The 22,354-nt window shown below is 48.5% G+C and overlaps 1 protein-coding gene across 1 annotated transcript in view; it reads right to left on the reverse strand.

Moving 5' to 3' along the window:
* DNAH9 (dynein axonemal heavy chain 9) overlaps positions 1–22,354 on the reverse strand; it is a 388,028-nt gene that overhangs the window by 356,638 nt on the left and 9,036 nt on the right. Inside the window, exons 5-6 of the mRNA XM_019536510.1 lie at positions 20,751–20,881; positions 18,893–19,019 (exon numbers count right to left, since the gene is read on the reverse strand). Coding sequence (XP_019392055.1) covers positions 18,893–19,019; positions 20,751–20,881 — 258 coding nt within the window. The remainder of the gene's footprint in view (positions 1–18,892; positions 19,020–20,750; positions 20,882–22,354) is intronic.

The following is a 22,354-nucleotide window of genomic DNA, read 5'->3' on the forward strand; positions in this document are numbered from 1 at the left end:
AGGCTGATGGGCCTATAGTTTGCCAGATACACTTTCCTCCCTTTCTTGAAGATAGGCACCACATTGGCCTTCTTCCAGTCTTCAGGCACTACACAACAGTGCAAGGAGTTCTCAAAGATCCATGCCAGGGATGCCGAGGCTGAGAGAAGAAACACCCGGAACCATGAAGCCTGGCTTAGTGAACTTGAGGAAAGTGAGGCATCAACAGACTAGATGGGCGAAATTGACCTCCACAATGTAGCCAGCAGCTGGTAGTTTTGGGATGCCCAAGAAGAAGATCCCAAACTTCAGGGGCTTAGGTCACTGTCTCTGAACACCACTGCCAGTCAGACACCAGCACTGGAAGGGACTCTGCGATTCAAGCTAAGGAACCAACTCTTATATCACATACAACTTGGAAGGGTACAGGAGCCTGAAAAGACACAACTGGTAGTACCCACCTGTTTCTGCCAAGTCATTTGGCAATTGGCCGATTCCAACCCCATGGGAGGACACTTAGGTCAGGATAAGACCACTGGTAGAGTGTGCCAGTGGTTCTTCTGGCCAAGGTTGGAGGAAAGATACAGCACACCATTGCACAGCTTGTCCCAAATGTCAGAAGGCCAGGGAGGATCACCCAGTATGGGCCCCACTTCAACCCATGCCTATCATTGATATCCCATTTTCAAGGATAGCCATGGATGTGGTTGGATTAGTTCCCCGTAGCAGCACAGGACATCAATATATACTGCCACCCAGTATCTGGATGCCATGCCCCTGCAGCCAGTAACGGCTCCATGAATCATGGAAGAAGTCCACCCTTGTGGATAGCGAGGGTGGAGACCCCTCAAGAAATCCTCACTGACCAGGGGCGTAATTTCATGTCCAGGGTGTTACAAGTGGTATACCACACCCTACACTGTGCACCATCCCCAGACTAACGTCCTGGTAGAACATCTCAATGAGACAATAAAAAGAATGTTGCAGCACTGTATACAAGGAGACCCGTGAAAGTGGGATCTGCTTCTTCCATTAGTTTTGTTTGTCCTTCAGGACACTCCACAGGAGTCAATGAAATATTATCCCTTTGACCTAGTATTAGGTCACTGCCCCACAGACCTACTCCAGGCTCTGAGAGAAGACTGGGAACAAGATGCAGGGAATGTGAGAGATCCAGTCACATATTGGCAAGAATTCCAACAAAGGATACAGCTGGCATGAGACTTGCCCAAGGATGATATGCAGGAGGCACAACATTGTCAGAAAGAGGTATGATGTGCACACCAAAGAGTGGGAATTCGAACCTGGACAGAGGGTGTTGATTCTGCTGCCCACATCCTCAAGTAAGCTGCTCACCCAGTGGCAGGGCCCATTTGAGATAACCTGCAGGGTGAGCCCGGTGGACTATGAGGTTCAGGCACCAGGCCATCTATGTGAGAAACAAATATATCACATCAATCTCTTGCATGAATGGCATGAACTGGAGGGATGGGCAACTTTTGTGGATATGGATACAGAAGACCTGGGACCCCAGGGAGCAACCCAAGAGACAGGAATGACTAGAACAGAGGAACGAGTCCAAATAAGGGAAGAACTGTCGACATCACAAAGGTATGAGGTGCAGGTTCTCGTTAAGGAATTTAAAGATGTATTCTGAGAAGAACCTGGGTGGGTCCAGAACACACACCACACAATACAGACACCACCAAGAGCCATAGTGCGGGAGAGATAGCAACCGGTCCCCCATCACTTCTCAGGGAAGACACACAAAGAAATTGAAAAGATGCTAGAGCAAGGGATCATATGCCCATCCAGAAGTCCATGGCATAGCCCACTGGTCCCCTTCCCAAAACCAGACGGCTTTTTGACGTTATGTGTCGATTACCAATGATTGAACGCAATGGTGGTCTTTGACATGTTCCCTATGCCCCATGCCACAGAACTAGTGGAATGCATCAGGAATGCCCAATATATCACAACACTCGACCTGGCAAAGGGGTATCGGCAGATCCCTGTGGCGAGCAGAGACTGACCCAAGTCAGCTTTCAGGACACCATGGGGCCTATACGAGTTTGTCTGCATGCTTTTCAGGCTTCATGGGGCAGCCGCAACGTTCCAGCGTCTAATGGACGAGATCCTGGCACCACACTGCAGCTACCTTGACAACATTGTTGTGTTCACACAAACTTGGGCTCAGCACAAGAGCGCTCTCCATGCCGTACTGTCAGAACTAAGAAAAACAGGAATGATGGCGAAGCCAAGAAAATGTGTGCTGGCTCAGAGACAAACCAAATATCTAGGATTTTTGGTTGGACAAGGTGCAACCAGGCCATGAGCTGACAAGGTGGAAACCATCCACAACTTTAAGGCATCCTAGACCAGCAAACAACTTAGATCCTTTTTAGAGCTGACCAATTATTACTGCTGGTTTGTTCCCTGATTTTCTAAACTAGCAATGCCTCTTACGGAAGCCTTAAAAGGGCAACAAGCAGGAAGTATAAAATGGATGAACAAAATGACACAGAACTTCGAATTGCTCAAAAAGGCCCTATGCAAAGATGTCATGATACACACACCTGATTTCTGTAAACCTTTTATATTACAGACAGATGCACTGGAGACCACCATCAGGGCATTGCTAACCCAAGAAGATGGAGGGATAGAGAGGCCAGTCGCCTACATCAGCCAGAAATTACTGCCTGCAGAAACACAGTATGCAACCATAGAGCGGAAATGTTTGGCAATCTGCTGGGCGTCATGTACTACTTGACGGGGAGGGAATTTAAGCTGGTAATGGACCATGTCCCCTTAAAATGGCTAAGCATGGCCAAGACCAATAATGCCCGGATTACAACATGGGCCCTCACACTTCAGCCATTCAAATTCCATAAACTACACCAACCAGGAACAAGTAACAAAGTGGCGGATTTCTTATCCACATGTGGAAACGAGACCAAATGTGGTGATGCCAAGCAACAATCAAGCGGAACACCTGGGATGACAGGTAGGATACGAGAACAAAAATCCAAAGTGCCCCAAGGCATCTTAAAGGGAGGCGTTATGTCCCAGGGGCACAACCGTGGGGGAGCTAGATACCCTCCCCTCAGGGGATCCTGGGACAGGGGCTATACCCCCCAGGGGAAAACCCCCCCAAAAAAGAAACCACTTACTAGCCACAGGACACCAGACATAGAAGGAACAAAGAACGAAGACCGCACGGTTCACGAGTCATGCCTATATACAGCTGGAGCCAGCAGGTGCAATCACTAGCCGGTAAAGATAAAAGGGAGTGTTGGAAGAGAAACAGGGAGAGCTGGAGAGGCTGTGGAGGCTCTCCATGCCAATGACAGGCAGCACCGGCTCAAAAGAAAGTATCTGGACCAGCAAGCAGTAACGGAGGCTGCAGAGGCTCTCTGCACAGGCGGTGAGCAGCCCTGGTGCTAAGGGGTGGATTACACTTGGGGAGACGCACCTCGAGCAACAGAGAATAAACCCCGTGCTGGTTATGAGTAGCACCAGTGTCCAAATAGCCCACCAGAGGTTGGCGTTAGGAAGGGGTGTAGGGGAGGTGGAGCCCCACAAATATCTGCCGGGAGGAGTGACCAACCCCGAGGGACCTACAGAGGAAGTCCCCTCCACTGGAAATATATTCAAAGATGTCGCAGGCGAGTTTAGGGGCTTTCTCCGGGGTGATCAAGGGCCACACAAACCCTCACCATGCACATGTGCTAGGGCAGCACGTGAACAGGTATTCGAAGTGAAGTGGGCACAAAAATATAAAAATAAACTAAAAATAAGCTAAAATAAAAATTAAATGCCCCTCTCCAGGCTTGAACTTTCAACTTGAGGGTCACAACACTCTTAGTTTTGTGAACATATGACACATAGCTTGTTTTTCTGTAATAGAAGGGTATCCCAGCTAGCAACAGGATCTATCTAGTCATTCACAAAGCACTGATTCAAAAGAAAAAGGATTAAAACACTTCTAAGTAGCATTCAGGATCCTGACATTTATTGCTAACTTTCTTTTTATTGTTTTGTTCCACATATTTTCATAATAGTGCCATGCTGTTACATTACAATATTTGATTGCAAACAATTGTTCAAAATTATAAGAGAAAATGGGTTTACCTGGGATTTCCAAAATTACTAGTTGCCCTCAGTTCTTTCTCCAGTATCCTACATCACCTGTCAGGCACTCCAACTTAGTGATCAGACAAACATTCATATATCACAACAATGAGAAACTCATTGATCAACCTAAACTAGGGGTGCAACAATAGAGATTTTGGGGGCTGATACTGATAGCTGATATTTAAGGAGGCATATTGGCCAATACTGATCCGATTTCCAATACAGCTGCCTCCAGCTGGTAAGTCTGTTGTGGAAGGGGGGGAAGGGAGAGGGGGGCATATCAATGCCCCCCACAGTGAGGGAGGGGGCAGGGGCAGGTGCTACCCAGGTGGAACAAGTGCTGCCCAGGTGGTGGTGTGGGAAACAGAGCCGTGGCTCCCACTATAGCTTGCGCCTCAGGAGGGCAGGAGGAGAGGGGCGTGTGCTCCCTAGATCCGTATAGGGTGGGGCGGGGCAGGGGCTGGGGTCAGAGTGGCTGCTGGCAGCATTAGGAGGACGCCGCTTCCACCCCAGATTTCACTGCCGCTCTGCTCCCAGCACTGCTGCCACCAGCCACAGCCCTGGTTCAACACCCTATCTGTACCCACACACAGGGAAAAACTGGGGCTGTGCCTTAACTACAACAGTGTTACTTACTAATGAAAAGGCTCCATGGTTCTTTAGAACTTCTTGTTATACCTTTCCAGAATTTGGAAACTCAAAAGCACAAGCAGTAACAGTTGAGATATGACTCCCACAGTACAGTGAGATACTCTGAACTCTACCCTTTGGGGGAGGAGAACAGTAAACACCAAACCTAGGAATTCCAGGAATGTACCCATAACAGCGTAGCAAACCGCCAGTTTAAGGATCCTGAGGGTAGACTACAGGCATGCAAGCCAGGGCAACTGGTGGGCACAGGTGGGAGTGTGGCACGGGGACAGCTATGGGCCAGATAATTATTTGGTAGATGCCTGCCCATGAGCTGGATCCAATCAGGTGGTGGACTGGCTTTGGCCCACAAGTCATATTTTGCTCACCCCTGAACTAGAGGTAGGCAGACAGCTGAGAGCCTGGAAGCAGAGAGCCTGTGAGCAGAGAGGAAGACAGCTAACAGGTTAGTTCATGGTGGAGCCTGGAGACCACTCCATGAGTTCTGTTATCCTGAAAGTTGACCTGTGATTTGGAAGATGACCATGGGTTGTGGAGAGACCATGAGTGTATTAGAGACTGTGTATATGGTGCATGTTGATTGGCTCCTGTCAGGAGGAAGCTTGCCCTGGAGGAGTAAAGACAATAAAAAAAAAAATTTATCCTGTAAAAAGACAGTGAAAGACTGTGTATAGAGCTAATTATCCTGAGAACACAGGCATGTAAAAGCGCCCTGGGTGATTTTAAGGGCCTGAAGGTAATAAAGCATATAAAAGTTAAAATGGACTGAGGTATTTAAAGCACATTGGGGTTCTGAAATGAATTCCAGCACTTTGAAAGTGAAGGATAGCAACTGGGAATGAACAGTGGCATCTTAATAGGCCTGTAGGCAATAAGACAAGCCCTGCAGGAGTTGGAAGAACCTGACTGGAGGGATGGGCACTCCCACCATTTAAAGGGGAAGGTGGTGATAGCTAATGATGAGTTATGGGGAGGGAAAAAAAAGAAATGGAAAAAAGGAAGCATCTCAAGCAGGAGCTGGAGGAATATGTGGACAAGCAAAAGACTGTGCAGAGGCTAAAGCTAGAGAGGAGATGGAGGCATATTCTCTGGCTCAAACCTTTGACAAAGACTTGGGGTAGAAGGATGAGCTGGAACAATGCAATATGCAATGTTACACCAAAATGAAGGAGATGAGGATCCAGCAGGGGGAACGTGAGGGAGTGCTTGACATACCCAGGCAACTGATGGGAGCTTTAGTTGAGCGTATACACAGACAGAACATCAGAAGGAATGCTGTGTGCTGCTGCTAACGTGAGAGAGATACTGAGGCCACTACTGCTAGAATGCCTTGAACTCAAATGGAGAGAGCTAGCAGTGAAACATCTACCAACAAACAGGAACTGCCAACAGGGGGGCAGTTTGCAGGCAGTTGCTGGAGGCAAGAGAAGGGAGGAAAAAGGAGAGAAGCCAGGTGAGACACCAGATTAAGCCCATCCAGCTGCCTATAACTTTGTTTTAGCTGGCTGTTTGTTTGTTCGGTGGCGGGGTGTGCTCTGAGAAGCTGGGAGTGAGTGCTGACTGCTAAGTAAGTGTTGATTGTTGCTCCCTGTGGGATTGCTGACTGGGCCTGAGCCAGCCCAGGCCTGGAAGGGTATAAAAAGGAGACTCCCCAGGCGACCAGGAATCCAGTGAACAGGGACTGCCAACAGGGGATGAATTTGTGGGCCAGTCCATGGGTAGGAGTACACACCGTGTAGGAGTACATGGGAGCTTCTGACAGACTTCAGGTAGGTGAATGAGGAGGGGGGCTACTATGGAGGTGGTGACACAGCATGCAGCCAGGGACCCTGCCTCTGGCCTGGAGCTCCTGTGAAGCCTCCACCCAGACAGGCTCCTTGGATGTGTCAGCACTGGCCTGGCCCCTGTCTGCAGGGGTTGCCTGGTGGGACCCCTGAGGCGTGGGGGTAGTGCGGGGTGTGGGGGTTCCCTTGCCTGTCCCACATGTGCCCGGATTGAGGCACTGGATGGGCAGGTAAGGCAACTCCAGGCAGAGGTGAGCAGGCTGTGGGGAATTGAGGCTGCAAAGGATAAGATTGATGGATATTTTCATTCTCTGCAGGACCAGGGACCTAGTGCAGAAACATCGTGAGAGAGTCCCAGGAAAGCTGGATGGAGGACAGTCACTTTCATAGCTAGACAGTGTACAGCTGTGAATGCTTCCCCAGCACAACTGGGTAATAGATACAAAGCCCTGGCAGCACTGGAGGATGATGCAGCAGAGGAAGCTGCAGGGAAAGACACATCAGCAACAAACACCAGGCAGGCTGAGCAACAACCAAATAACTGGAGAAAGAGATGCCAGATCATCATGGTGGGTGACTCCCTCTTAAGAGGCACAGAGAGGCCCATCTGTGGACCAGATCCCATGGCACAGGAGGTTTGCTGCCTACCCAGAGCCAGGATCTGGGATATCACTGCAAGGATTCCCAACCTCATCCAGCCCTTTGATTACTACCCCATGTTCCTTGTCCCTGTGGGTACAAATGATGCGGCTGGAGTAATCCAGACTGTGTCATGAGTGACTACAGGGCTCTGGGGGTCAGCCTTAGGAAGGTGGGGGCACAGGTGGTCTTCTTGTCCATCCTTCCAGTCAGCAGTCACCATCAGCATCAGGACGCCTGCATGAGGGAAGTCAACCTGCAGTTCTGAAGTTGGTGCCATCATGTGGGTTTTGGCTTCTACAACGACAATCTGCACTTCCATGAGAGAGGCATCCTGGGACAAGATGGTCTTCATTTCTCTTCTAAAGGTAAAGTCTGTTCTCTTACAGGTTGGCTGATCTCCTCCAAAGGGCTTTAAAACAGGTTTCTCAAGGGACGGGGAAGCAGAGGACAAAGGAGAACCTAAGATCAGCGAGCCATGAGCAGTGCACTGGATAAGCCCAGGTAAACACTAAGGTAAGCACCAAGGGGCCTGAGAGACATCAGGACGGGGGGTACCAAGGGCACCCAATCGGGAGGCTTAAATATCTCAACATTAATGCCAGGAGCATGGGGAACAAACAGGAGGAACTTGCACTCCTGCTTGCAGGCAACAACTGCAATCTGCTGTAACTCACTCAAACCTGGTGGGATCCTACTCCATGATTGGGCAGTAGGCATTGAGGGTTACAGGTTGTAAAGATGGGATAGAGTGGGGAAAAGTGGGGGGTTGTTGCTCTCTGTGTTAAGGAACAATATACAACCTCTATAATCAGGATAGGATCAGAGGAGAGCCAAAACAAGGTACTGTGGATCAGGATACAAGGGGGTCAGGAAGGGGAGAAAGGCACTTAGTAGTGGGGGTCTACTATAGAGTGCCACACCAGGAGGATGAGCTAGACCTGGAATTCTCCAGACAGAAATCAGAGGCTGTACAGTCAAGATATATGGCTGTCATAGGTGACCTAAACTACCCTGGCATCTGCTGGGGGGAGCAGTCAGCCAAATCTAACTGCTCACATAGGTTTTTAATCTGCATATAGGACCTCCACTTAATGCAGGAGTTATACAAGCCCACTAGGGGGAACACTTTGCTGGACTTGGTGTGGTCTACAGGGGATGACCTAGTGGAGAACCTGCAGGAACAAGGTAACCTAAGGGACAGTGACCATCAACTGACTGAATTCACTACTTGGAGAAGGGTGAGTAAACTAACCAGCAGGGCTGAAGTGCAAGACTTCAGAAAGGCTAACTTTAGTGTGCTCAGGAGATCAGTGAGGCATTAAAGCTCAAGAGCATTGGCAAAATGGGGGTCCAGAAAGGATGGTCGTTCCTCAAGGGAGTGATCCTATAGGCACAGAAGGAGACAATTGCACATAAAAGGGGGCAAAGGGGCCAAGAAGCCCTCTTGGCTGAACAGGGAAATCCAGGAAAGCCTAAGGGCAAAGAAAGAGGTATACAGGCTACAGAAAAAGGGGGTAGCTACCAAGGAGGAATATACCTTCCTGGTAGCTCACACTTGCAGGGAATCAGTTAGAAATGCCAAAGAAGGATTAGAACTTAGGCTGGCGACAAAAATTAAGGACAACAAAAATTCCCTCTTCAGGGATATAGGGAACAAAAAGAAGATGCAGGGTAGCATAGGACCTCTACAAGACAAACTAGGGCAACTGGTGACAGAGTGGGGGCAAAGCTGAGCTCTTCAATGAGTTCTTTGCATCTGTATTCCTGTTAGCACAGACTTAGTGAAGGGGCACTTGGAGGGGCTGGATGTGTTCAAATCAGTGGGCGCAGATGAACTTCATCCAAGGGTGCTGAAGGGACTGGCCGGTGTCATAGCAAAGCTCCTAGCACAGCTGTTTGAGCACTCAGGGTGCTCTGGTCAGGTCCCAGAGGACTGGGAAAGGGCCAGTGTAGTCCCTATTTTCAAGAGGGGGAGGAGGGAGGAACTGGGAAACTAGGCCAGTTAGTCTCACTTCTCTCCTTGGGAAAACTGCGGAAAAAAAAAAAAAGAAATCAATAAGGATTACATTTTTGGAATCCCAGCAAGGGAAATAATGCTGAAAGGAAATCAGCACGCATTCATTGCAGGTAGATCCTACCTGACTAACCTTGTTTCTTTTTATGACCAGGTCAACAAAATGCTTAGACACAGGAGTGGAGGTAGATGTCATCTACTTAGACTTTAAGAAGGCCTTTGATATGGTATCTCATTCTGTTCTTGTAAATAAACTGACAGGCTGTGATGTAGGTGATTACACAGCCAGGTGGGTGGCAAATTGGATTGGGGTCACACCCAGAGAGTGGTGATGGACGAGTCAATAACTGACCTGGAAAGATGTGAGCAGTGGAGTCCTGCAAGGCTCAGTCCTTGGACCAGTGCTATTCAATGTCTTCATCAATGACTTGGACAAGGGCATAGAGAGCACCCTGTCCAAGTTTGTAGATGATACCAAATTATGAGGCACAGTTAACAAACCAGAGGGTAGGGAACAATTCCAGCTGGATCTGGACAAGTTGGAAAAATGGGCAGAATAAAACAGGATGCAGTTCAACAAAGACAAGTGCAAAGTGCTTCAGCTGAGTAAGAAGAGCCACCAACACACTTACAGGCTGGGGGATGACCCTCTCAGCAGCACAGCAGGAGAAAGGGATCTTGGAGTCATAGTCAACTCAAAGATGAACATGAGTCATCAATGTGATGAAGTGATCAGTAAAGCTAACCGCACTGTGTCATACATTAGCAGATTCATGATGAACAGGTCCAGGGAGGTGATGCTTCCCCTCTATGCAGTTGGAGTACTGAGTCCAGTTTTGAGTGCCGCACTTTAAGAGGGATGTGGAGAATCTTAAGAGGGTTCAGTGGAGGGCCACTCATATGGTCAAAGGCCTGCAGGCAAGGCCCAGCTGCCTATACATTTATCAGGGGAGGACAGTGGGGAATAGGAGATGCTCTATTTACTAGGGCACCCCCCTAGAGTAACTACGAACAATGGCCACAAATTGATGGAGACCAGATATAGTTTGGACATTAGAAAGAACTTCACAGTAAGGGTTGCCAGAATCTGGAATGGGCTTCCAAGGGAGGTGGTGCTCTCCCCTACCCTGGGGGTCTTCAAAAGGGGACTGGACAAGCACCTAGCTGGGGTCATCTGACCCCAGCGCTCCTTCCTGCCCAGGCCAAGAGGTCCAACTCAGTGACATACTGAGGTCCCTTCTGACCCTAACATCTATGAGTCTATAAATCTAATTGATGGCAAAGGTCTGTCTAACAACCTGAACTCAGTGCCCAGTAGGAGGCTTTTCAGGAGAAGCTAGAAGAGCTGACTAAGACTGAGTGGCACCTCTGCGAGCACAAAGAGACAGAGGTGGAGGCCTAAGGAGCCCCCAACCTGAGATGGGGCCCCACGAAGAGACAGAGCAGCCTGCAGGCCAAGAAGGGGATCAGTAGGCCCTAGCTGGAACAAACACTAGGGAAGTCACAAGAGACCCACTAGCAGTCCTGAGCCAGGGACAGGGGTGGACAAAATCCCAGGAATAATTGAAAAAGGACTGAGGCCAAGCACGAAAGAGATGAAACTGGAAACTGGTGAGAGATCTGGAAGCCCAAGAGGAAGCCAGTGCAGAAGGCTGGCAACATTGGAGCCACCATGTTTCTAAAGAACCTGTGCTCCAGCATCAGCTGCAGGAAGTTAAAGCAAATCTTCCAACAAGCAACTACAGTGACTTATGTGGACCTTTGGAGGGACAGGCTTAGGAAAACCTGGGACAGTTACATTTGAAGGTCCCAGCCATTCAGGCAGTTGCCAGGTTGAATGGACAGATATTGTAAGGCAGGGTCATTTGGGTAAAAATGGACAGAGAGACTGCCTGGTATAATGACGACTGTACAGAGACCCATGTGGGACCCTGATTGCTTTACAACCAAAGGGACTTTGGGATGGGTACAGAATAAGGGGAAGGCCCATCTTAATTCACTGAAAGAGAAGTAACTTTAAAATGGAGGCCTGTACCTGGGAAGAAGTGCAGGATGGGGTGCATTATACCAGGTCCCAATGGGAGGCGGTTCCAGGGAAAAGGGAGATCCCTAGGTGGGAAAAAGTGTGGCCTTTCTGAACAGAGCAACACCTAGGGCCAAGGGGTCCAGAGTAAGAATTAGAAGAGAACAGCTTTGTCTTGGGCAGGAGGCATAGGCAAAGCTGTGACCCAGCAGCTGTTTAAACTTGGGCCAAAGTCAAGAGAGCAAGACGTAGGGGCCAGGGTGTCCTGAGTGAGAACTAGAAGAGGACAGCTTTGCCCTGACCAAGAAGGAAAGCTGTGGCCCAGTAGATGTTCAAGCTCAGGGCAAAGAAAAGGGAGAAACCATGGCCAGGGGCCCTAGAACTTGGAGTTGAGGCCTATACTTCTGCAGAGAGAAGGTGCGGGAAGCAGGCAGGGCAGCAAGAGAGTCCTCCTCAGGAGGGAGGAGGCTCCACAAACAAGGAGAGAGGTAACAACTACCTGTAAGCCATGGTGACGACTCAGTGCTGCCAGGGGCCCTGCCCCTGTGGTGCCGCCCTTCCAGGGCTCCTCTGAGGCTTCCACCCAGACGGAGCCCTTGGGGGCCTGGTGACCACCTGGCTCCTGAGCTGTGGGGGTGGCTGGGTGGGATCCCTGGGGGTGGGGCTGAGGTCTGGTACCTCCCACGCCTGCCCCTCTTGTGAGTGCCTTCAGGCTCTGGAGGGGCAGGTGGCAGAGCTCCAAGCCAAGGTGAGCATGCTGCAAGGGATCCCGGCGGCAGAAGATGAAATTGATATGCATTTCCCCTGTCTGCAGGGATAGAAATCCAGCAGAGAGACCCCACGTGCACAACGCCCAACTAATCAGTGGCAGCAGGTTCCTGTCAAGGCCAGGACAGCTCGTACAACTGCTGTGCCTGCTCCCCAGACACCCCTTGGGAACAGGTATGCGGCCCTGGCCTCACTGGAGGAGGAGGCAGAAGAACAGGTCCCCAGAGAAACTGAAGCTGCTCGACCTATATCACAGACTCAGAAGAGGCACACCCCAAGAAGAAGGAGTCATAAAGTTCTGGTCATTGGGGACTCCATCTTGAGGGGAACCAATGGTTCAATCTGTCATTCGGAGCCCTGGTCATGGCAGGTCTGCTGCATCTCCGGAGCAAGGTTTCGCAACATCACAGAGACCATCCCTAAAATCATCAAGACCTCTGACTACTACCCACTGGTTGTGGTCCATGTGGGTACAAATGATGCATCCACGGGCAAGCCGCATAACATCATGCATGACTACAAGGCCTTGGGACACCAATTGAAGAAGACGGCAGCCCAGGTGGTATTTATCTCTATTCTCCTGGTAAGTGGACAGGGTAGGCGTCATGAGGCCTGCACTGATGTGGTTAACCAGCAGCTTTGGAGCTGGTGCCACAAGGCAGGCTTTGGGTTTTTTGACAACGACCCATGTTTTTGTATGGAGGGTGTGCTAGGGTGGGATGGGCTTCACCTCTCCCTTAAGGGCAGATGTATCTTTTCCTCTAGGTTGGCTGCTCACATCATCAATGATTAGCTCTGGGTTAGAGGAGGGTCGGGCAGAGACACTATGGGTCAAAGTACAAGGGGGGCATGGCGAAAGAGACCTTATGATGGCTGTCTACTACAGACCACCCAACCAGGGGGAAGAGCTGAACCAGGACTTCTCTAGTCAGCTTATGAAGGTGGTTAGGTCAAGGGATGTTATTGTCATGGGTGACCTAAACTACCTAGACATTTGCTGAGAGGAGCAGATAGCTAGGTCTGACTGCTCATGTAGGTTCCTGGTTGTATTACAGGACCTTCACCTTATCCAGGAAGTGTACAGCCCCACTAGGAGTAACACCTTGCTGGACCTGGTCCTGGCCATGGGGGGATGACCTGGTGAGAGGACTGCAGGTTCTTGACCACCTGGGCAATAGCGATCATCACCTGCTGGATTTCACTATCCAACAGAGGGTGTCAAGGGCTTACACCAAGGCCAATGCCATCGACTTCAGAAGGGCCAACTTCAATGAGCTTAGGAGACTAGTGGGGAAGGCACTGAAAGCCCAGAAGGTAGAGGAGATGGGAATCCATGAGGGATGGTCATACCTTAAGGGGGCGATCCTCCAGGCCCAAAGGGTAACAGTCCCTGAGAGAAGCAAGGGGGGTAAGAGTGCTCAGAAACCCCCTTGGCTCAGCAAAGGCATTCAGCAATGCCTGAGGACTGAAAGAGGGGCATACAACCACTGGAAGGGAGGAGCTATCACCAAGTACTCCTCCTCGGCACATGAGCATAGGAGGGCTATTGGGAAGGCCAAGGCAGAGACAGAACTCAGGCTAGCGTCCAGGATTAAGGACAACAAAAAGTCCTTTTTCAAGTAAGCTGGGAGCAAGAAGATGGCACCAGGCAATGTAGGGCCCCTGAAAGATGCAAACAGTAATCTTGTGGCTACACCAGACAAGAAAGCTGGTATTTTTAAATTTCTTTGCTTGTTTTCTTGAACAGGGACTGGGACATCCCACCTACCAGAGGTAGGGACAATCTCGGGGATAGGTCTGTCAGTGCAGATGTAGTTAAGGATCTTCTGGAAGGGCTAGACATTTTTAAATCTGCAGGTCCAGATGCCCTCCACCCGATGATGTTGAGGGAGCTGGCAGGGGTCATCGCGGAGCCCTTAGCCTGGCAGTATGAGCACTCGTGGTTATCTGGCCAGGTGCCGGGGGATTGGAAACTGGCTAATGTGGTCCCAATTTTCAAAAAAGGGAGGAAGGAGGACCAAAGTAACTATAGGCCTGTAAGCCTCACCTCAGTGCTTGGAAAGATCTTGGAGAGAATCATCAAGGAGCAGGGGAGATCATGCTCAGAGGCAATCAGCATGGGTTCATCAAAGGCAGGTCCTGCCTGACCAACCTGGTTGCCTTTTATGTCCAGGTGACTAAATCCTTGGATGATGGTGTCATCGTGGATATAGTCCTTCTAGACTTTAAGAAGGCCTTTGACACTGTCTCTCACCCCATCCTCATCAATTAATTAAGCAACTGTGGTATTGATGCCTACATGGTTGGATAGGTAAAAAAATGGCTGACGGGGCACACTCAGAGAGTAGTGGTGGACAGGTTGTACTCAACCTGGCAAGAGGTGAGCCGTGGGGTACCCCAGGGCTCGGTCCTTGGGCCCGCACTGTTTAACATCTGCATCAGCGACTTGGATGGGGGGTGGAAAGCACGCTGTCCAAGTTTGCTGATAACACTAAGATGTGGGGCGAGATGGACACACTTGAAATGAGAGAGAGACTGCAAATAGATTTACACAGACTACAAAAGTGGGCAGACGAGACTAGGATGGGGTTCAACGCAGACAAATGCAGGGTGCTGCACCTTGGGAGAAGGAATCCACAGCATACATACAGGCTGGGGAGTTTCCCTCTTGAAAGCACAGAGGCGGAATGGGATCTTGGAGTCATTATTGACTCCAAGATGAACATAAGCCACCAATGCCAGACCACAGCCAGCAAGGCCAGCCCTACCTTGTCATGCATCCAAAGATGCATTTCAAGCTGGTGCAGAGAGGTGATCCTCCCCCTCTATGCAACTTTTGTCAGGCCACAGTTGGAGTACTGCATCCAGTACTGGGCGCCGCACTTCAAAAGAGATGTGGCCAACCTGGAGAGGGTTCAGAGGAGGGCCACTCACTTGGTGAGAGGGCACCAGGACAGGTCCTATGAGAAGAGACTGAGGGACCTGAACCTGTTCAGCCTCAGCAAGAGGAGGCTGAGAGGGGACGTGGTGGCTGCCTACAAACTCATCAGGAGAGATCAACATGAAATAGGTAGAGCCCTTTTCTCCCCAGCACCACCTGGGGTGAGTAGGAACAATGGTAATAAGCTGATGGAAAATAGGTTTAGGTTAGAGACCAGGAGGCAATTTTTTTACAGTTAGGGTGGCCAGAATCTGGAACCAATTTTCCAGGGAAGTGGTCCTCACCCCTACCTTGGGCAAATTCAAGAGGAGGTTGGATGATCACCCATCTGGGGTCTTGTGAACTCAGCATTCATTCCTGCTTGTGGCAGGGGGTCAGGCTGGATGATCTGTTCCGGTCTTTCCTGACACTAGCTACTATGAAACTATGATTAGCTCCAGTAGTAAGAGGGAGCTTGCTCCAGAATAGTAAGGGCAAGGAGCCTATAAAAGGAGTGAAAGACTGTGTAGAGTGAATTACCCTGAACCCTCAACAGTACTGTTAAAATAATTTCTTAAAACAGAAAAAAAAAAGCTGGTGCAACATCCTCTATAATTATGATTCTCAACCAGGGTGCCGTGGAACTCTACGATGCCTTGAAATCCTTTCAAAGGTGCCAGGCCTCAAGGCAGTCAAGTGCACCTTGAATCCTACTGGGATCTTCAAACCATCCCTCATATTTCCACCCAAACCTCCAGTTTAAACAGTACAACAGCCCTCTGACTGTTACTCAAACTATCCTCACACTGGGTCCAAACATAAATCCTACCTCACTAGCTGTATGCACCAGGCTTCCCTGAGCTCCAGGCTACATTCTCACCCTCTCTCCAGCAAGACCTCAGAACCTTACTGGTACCTTCAAGGCAGCTCAGCAGTCCTCCAGGCATTCCCTTGTAGCATTCCTTCCACAAGCTTCTTCTCCTGCAGCCTGAAGGGCCAGACTACCTGTTTGCTTTCAGGCACTGGCTTTATGGGCCTCCTAAGCCCAGCTCATCAGGTCATTTGACGCTGCAGCCTCCCCCACAGGTGTCTGCTGACCTGCCTGCTTTCCCAGCTCGGGCTTAGTTCAGCAGTCCGTAGCCCTTTGCTTTTAGGCTGCCTCACTGTCTGCTCTGGTGCAGTTTCCTGCTCCGTTTCCACTCCCTGGGTGAGTTGACCGCCCAGGTCTGGTCTCTGCCTGCAGCTTGCTGCCATTTTCTTTGCTGACAGATACTTCCTCTTAGCTAACTGGCCTCCTGGCTACAAGTTCTGCCACAGTCAGCCTGTGTTAACCAGTAGTCTTTTGACTTTTTTTTTTTTTTTTTAATGCAGCTCCCTCAGTGGCAGGGATGCCCGGCTGCCTGCTTTCTTGAAACTAGCCTCTATTCAGCTGCCCTGGGTCCTAACTGCAGCATTCTCGCTCCTTAAAATAGCAGGTATCTTGAGTCTCAAAAAGTTGAGAACCACTGCTCTATAATGTGGTTCTTCATTGCTCTATCCCAGTATTCATATTATTGTCTGATGCAATATTTTGTGCAGTTAAATGTCTTCACGGTGTGGCCCTTTCTGTTGCTGTTTCTAGAAACACTGCTTTGTGAAGAAGGACTTCCATGAATTGATGGGACTCCTCAGACTCATTTTTAACCAGTCAGGGCAATAATAATGGTGTGGCTGCAGGACAACCTCTTCGAAGTATCACCACCTGACTCCAGTCATTTTTTTTTTTTGAGTCCCTTTGACTTTGTAGGAGAGGTTCCCAGAAAGAAAATTAATCCACTTGCTTCCCAAACAGTTTCCTCCCACTACAAGACAGGTCCTGGAGCCACTCTATTACTCTTCTGCTGAATGTGCTCAAGTATATTCCCTACCTGCAAGAAAAGTGGACTCGACCCTAGTTACTTTTATACCTTTGGATGCCTTAAATCTAAAAATCATCACTAGCTTTTATATCCTTGCTAGTACTGGTTTTCCAGATATACACTAGGAAGTGCAAGGAGAACTGAACATATCAGACAATGTAGGGACATACAATGCCCTGGGTATAGTATCACCCCAGCCCTGAGCCAACTGAAGTCACAAAGAAGTTTTCTTGCCAATATGAAACAACTTGAATTGTCACTTGAAAAAAAAAAGGGTACATAGGAGTTTATAACAGCAACCACGATTGCCACCATAACCTATGATACATATACATACAGATGCAGAAAGGAAAATCTGATAATTTCAGTGCAGCACTGCTTGAAGCCAGTCCCTTCGGCAGCACTGTAGGAACTGCATAGCATCCTGGTGCTGCCCGCCTTGGCCCTTTCTCTTATGAGGTAACTAGGTAAAATAAAAAGCCATAGTTCACTGCCATCAACTTCAGCTATCAATGTACCAAAAGTGGCACAATGTGACCAATATCTTGTCCCTTTCCCACTATCACTGCTTTCAAGAGTCAAACTGAAGAGCCTAGGGACTTCCACCAAGGACTTTCACCAGTCTGTTAGTCAGAAGCAAAAACCCAGAAGTATGAATTCTGCCATGGGCGACTGGTGCCTCCTAATACTGCAGGGGCAACAGTGGCTGATCACCCACCAGGGGAAGGGGTCCCCCAGCAGCCGATCACCGACTGGGGGGCTGGGGCTGGAGGGGGCTGTGTGTGGCCACATGCGCACCCTCTCCCCATGCAAAAGTCTGTGAGGGAAGGGGCGGGGGAGGGGAAGGGGTCATGGTGGGGAGGGAATGAGACTGGGGCTGGCACCAGGCAGGGATCGGGTTTGGGGCTGGAGCTGGGGTCTGCTGCACCTGTGCAGCTGCCACTTTCAAAGGCTGCAGCGAAGCACGGAGCAGGCAGAGCCCAGCTCACCTGGCAGCTGCAGCCCACCCTGAAAAGAACACCGGGCTCCACGTGTTCTATTAGCTGGTCTGGCCAGGGCCCCATTCACCGTGAATGGGGCCCTGACCGGGCCAAGTCGTGGGGTAATCAGAGCCCAGCGGCTCGTCCAGGTCCACGGTGCATTGGAGCCAAGGGGCTGGGGGAATGTGCCACCCCTCCCCCGGCTCCCCTGCAGTGTGACCAGTGGTGGGAGCCACCGGGCTCCAATTGCCCCATGACCCAGCCCAGTGGACAATCCCCACAGTGCATCAGGGAGTGGGGCAGGGGTGGGGGTAAATGATTCACTCCTGCCCCTACCCGACTACGCCCTGCACTGTGGGTGGCATGATCTCCACTCCTGTCCCCCATCTCCCCTGAAGAAATCTTACCTACCTGCCTACTGTGCTGAGCCAGCTGCGAGCCCAGTGCTCCCCTCGCCCCTGCTGCAGCAGCCTACGGCCAGGTTGCCTGGCGGCAAACCCGGAAGTGCTGCTGGCACTTCTCTCAGGGAGGGCATGGCCAATCTCAGGTGATGCATGTGCACCTGCATGCACCCCCTACACGTCACCAATGAATTCTGCTAAGTGATATTCCAGCAAACTTTCAAAAGTGATTTGACAGTTCAGGTGTCTCCATTTCAGACTGCCCAATCTGTGTCTCTTAAAGGGGGAGTGCTCAGCATTTTCTGAAAATATCAAGATTCTCTGGTTAGGTATCCAGGGGTTAGGTATTCCTGGGGAGTATTTGAACTAAGATATTTAAAGAAAATGCTTTTCTTCAAAACTCAATGCATGCCTCTTATGCTGTCAAAAATATACACTGGTCATGGTTAGTGAAATTTTGCCAGACCAATCTGGAATACCAATATTTAGACAAGACAAAATAATGCATATGCTGCCATCTAATGGACAGTTATAAATTAAGAACAAATATATACAAATTGTCATTAATATCTACACTAATGGAGAATAAACACATTATTTCATTCTACAATAAGCTACAAGAACATTCTGAAGTCTAGTCCACTATGACATTATTAATATAAATTTGGAAATAAAAAGATAAACCATATAAGACTTACTAGTTGTGGGTTGGTGCCATTGGAAAGAATGTCTAATAAGTCTGCAGAAGAAATGAAGTAAAATCTGGGGAAGGCCAATCTCTTGGTGTCTAAATATTCAGCCAAGGCTTTCTCACACAGAGACAATCTAGGGAAACAAAGCAGAGAAATACAGTCCAGAATAAATAGACATGTTTCCATTAGTATTTAGCACTGCAGGTCAGATGAACAAATACAGTTCTGACACCAGAAACAAATTTCATGTCTGCAAGGGTCTTAACGATCATTATTGATATCATGTGTAAGGTACTCAGAGGATTATACCAGGTCTGGGCAAAATACAGCCCACAGGCTGTACACAGCCTGCCAAGGGATTTTGTCTGACATGCAGCACATCCCTCAGCCCCACCCAGCCCAGGCATAGCGGGGAATCTGGGCCATGATGCATGCAGCCAGTTCTGCCACCCTCAGGCACGTGGCAGGATTAGGGTGGCATGGCAGCCAGACTCACTTCTCAGCAGCCCTCACAGCAGTAGTTCCTTCTAGCTGCTGCTGCCAGTCTCTGGACACATTGCCTGGACACCCTTTCCCTTCTGCCCTGCACCAACTTCTGGGGGCACGAGACAGAGCAGGTGGGAGGGATCTCCACAGAAACCAGCCATTGACCCACACAGAAAGGCTGCGTGGCCAGGTGAATGGGACAGGCCATGGATGGGCAGGAGTGGCATCCAGAAGCAGGAAGGGTGGGCAGGGCCAGGGCTGGGATCCGGGCTCACAGGGCAGTGACAGTGCAGGACCACAGTACAGGGCAGAATCACAATCTGCTGCCCGCATACCCCTGTCACAAGCGCCAGTTCCACAGGCAGGTGTGCATGGGGAGTGGATCACGGCTCTGCCTCAGGTCCCAGCCCCGCACTATCATAGCCCTGCAATCCCAATCCCAGCCCCAGCCCTGCCTGCCCATTCTGCTTCCAGACACTGCTCCCCACCCATTTAACAATTTGCATTCAGTGACCTTGAATATGAAAAACTCAACTAGTCAAACAAAAAAACCCCTTTAAATAACACTCATTACATTTTTGGATTCACAACTAAAATAGCTATATGTATAAAGCTCGTGCATAGCATGTAGCTAGTCCTCATGAGGAACATACAGCTTTTGTAACTCAACATGTTTATTTTAATTTCTATACCAGACTGGGTAAAGTTACCCTAGTTTAGGGATTTACATCACACGTCTCCTACTATTTTTATACTAGTCACACTGTTAAAAATGCATCTCTCTATGCTCTAAGTTTTTAAATGTGCATTTTCCAACCAAACTACCACTATGTTAAATGTGAAGTGTATATTTATCTGTTCCAGTGCATTTCATGATTCCTCAGAGTATCTAGTTTTGTGCATCAAAGACAGCTTTGCAATATTAAGGCTGTGAATTTAAATACCTAGTAATTATGGATGTCAAATGAACACTGACTCAGTCATGCTTGGGGGTCAGGCTAGATGATCTGTTCAGGTCCTTCCTGACCCTAGCTACTACGAAACTATGAAATGTGTGTATTTTTTATTATTTGTTAGATCGCTAAATATATACCTAATATAAAATATATATGAGATAAGTGAGCTCACATTGCACTTAAAACCTTATCAATTTCTTGCCTCTTATAAACAGGAATGCTCAGCCTTAACACTGAGATAACAAGTTTTGGGGTTATAAATTATTGTCACAAATAAAAAATAATGAATAAGTTAATTATTGAGATGGGCAGTCTGTTTTCAGCCAACCTCAGTCCAGGAAAGAGATCTAAGAGTACAGGGTATGTCAACTTAATTTTGCTAAACCCAGCACTGTATGCCAGCAGAGAAAAGGGTAGCCCACCTGCTCTGAATATCCTCCAGTTCTTCATATAGACCTGGCTTGTTGGTAGCCTCAACTACATTTGGAGTTTTCTTAGCATCATAGGCCAGTTCTTTAAAATCAGCATCAATTCCTTCAAAACGTTTGGAGTCCTATAAACGGTAAAACAGAAACCATATTGACTATTAACTCGCTAGTTTCTTTACCAAAAAAAGACTTATTCTTTAGGATCCCTTGGCTACTGCCTTATCCATACATCTGGAATGGGTGCTCTTCTAGGCCAAAAAGCATCATTGGCACCATTCCATTTAAGTCATTCAGTCTGTGTGAGTAGAGAAGGCATCATGGCCCATTGTTTGGTCCCCACCTATCTAAGAAAGAGACGTATTAAAGGATCTGTTCAGTAACTGGTCCCCGGTACAGCCCATTTCCCTATGCAGGTTTTTTTTTTGTTAGGAAACTGAGCATTCTTTGGCTGTCCCCCTGGTATCTTTCTTCTGGATAGGGGAGAAGTGTCTCAGAGCAGAAGTTCCTCTTCAACACGGTTAAAGTCCTTCCATGGGAAGAACAACAAATCTTTTTCTCATCTCCAGGATGATCATTTCTCTCCCTGCTGCAAAATGAGGAGTAGTCAGTCTGTCACTCATATGGACACACCTACTACCAGTGAGAAAGGTCCTTCCACACTTTGGTTACAAAGGGAAGGCTGAGGAAATCCTACGTGTCCAGCAGAGAAGCAAGTGGACACCTCTACACATATATTAATACATTTTAGTTAATGCACATTAAATCTAATGCCTCCACTGTGAGGTACTAGGAACATGTGCATCAGTCTGTCTTAATGTACATTCACTACAGAGCATGGTTTTTAAATGACACAATGCACATTCTCCTATTTGAATGTGCATTAACTAAGCACAGATTTTTAGTGACACTTTAGTGCACATTAAAATAGGCGAATGCACATTAAAGTGCATGTGTACACCCACCACTAACAAATTAAATTCTCCACCTATGTGAGGCTCCTCAGTTGCTCAGGCAATTCAGTGAAGAATAAAAGCTGCATTAAAAAATGATCTGCTTAGGTCCCTTCCAACCCTACCAACTATGAAACTATGAAAAGCCTTGTTGGCTCTGTTTAAAGTTAATGACAAACCACACAATAGTGCCAAGCTATCCCCCTCCCCTGCAAGTATTTTTGTAACAACTCAATAAAGTGGTCTCCAATTTCTTTGTAAATAACAAATTCTGCGTTTCACTTTGAGTGAATTTAACACACATGCATCCCACTTCTTGGAAAAATATTATCATCCTGCCCTAGAGACACTCCCATGGGAGTCCAATCTCCAGAGGTATTTGAATTTTGGCCTCTCTTCTGAAAAAAAAGAAGAAACTGCAAATTAGTGCCAGATGACATGTTCTTATTGTGATGGGGACCCTTATTCAGTAAGAAAGCAGATTTAGATCATAGACAGATTTCATGGACACCAAAGTGCTATCAGATAGTAATAGCTTTCTGTCACTAATATTCCAGGCTGTTTTATCACTGTGCATTTTATTTTTTATTGCATTAGCACCAAAAATGTAGTAGGTACTTGTTCAACTAGAGGAAGAAAGTCCTAGAA

This window comes from Crocodylus porosus, unplaced genomic scaffold (assembly GCF_001723895.1).
Source record: "Crocodylus porosus isolate Cpor-Errol unplaced genomic scaffold, CroPor_comp1, whole genome shotgun sequence".
NCBI classification, from domain to species: domain Eukaryota; kingdom Metazoa; phylum Chordata; order Crocodylia; family Crocodylidae; genus Crocodylus; species Crocodylus porosus.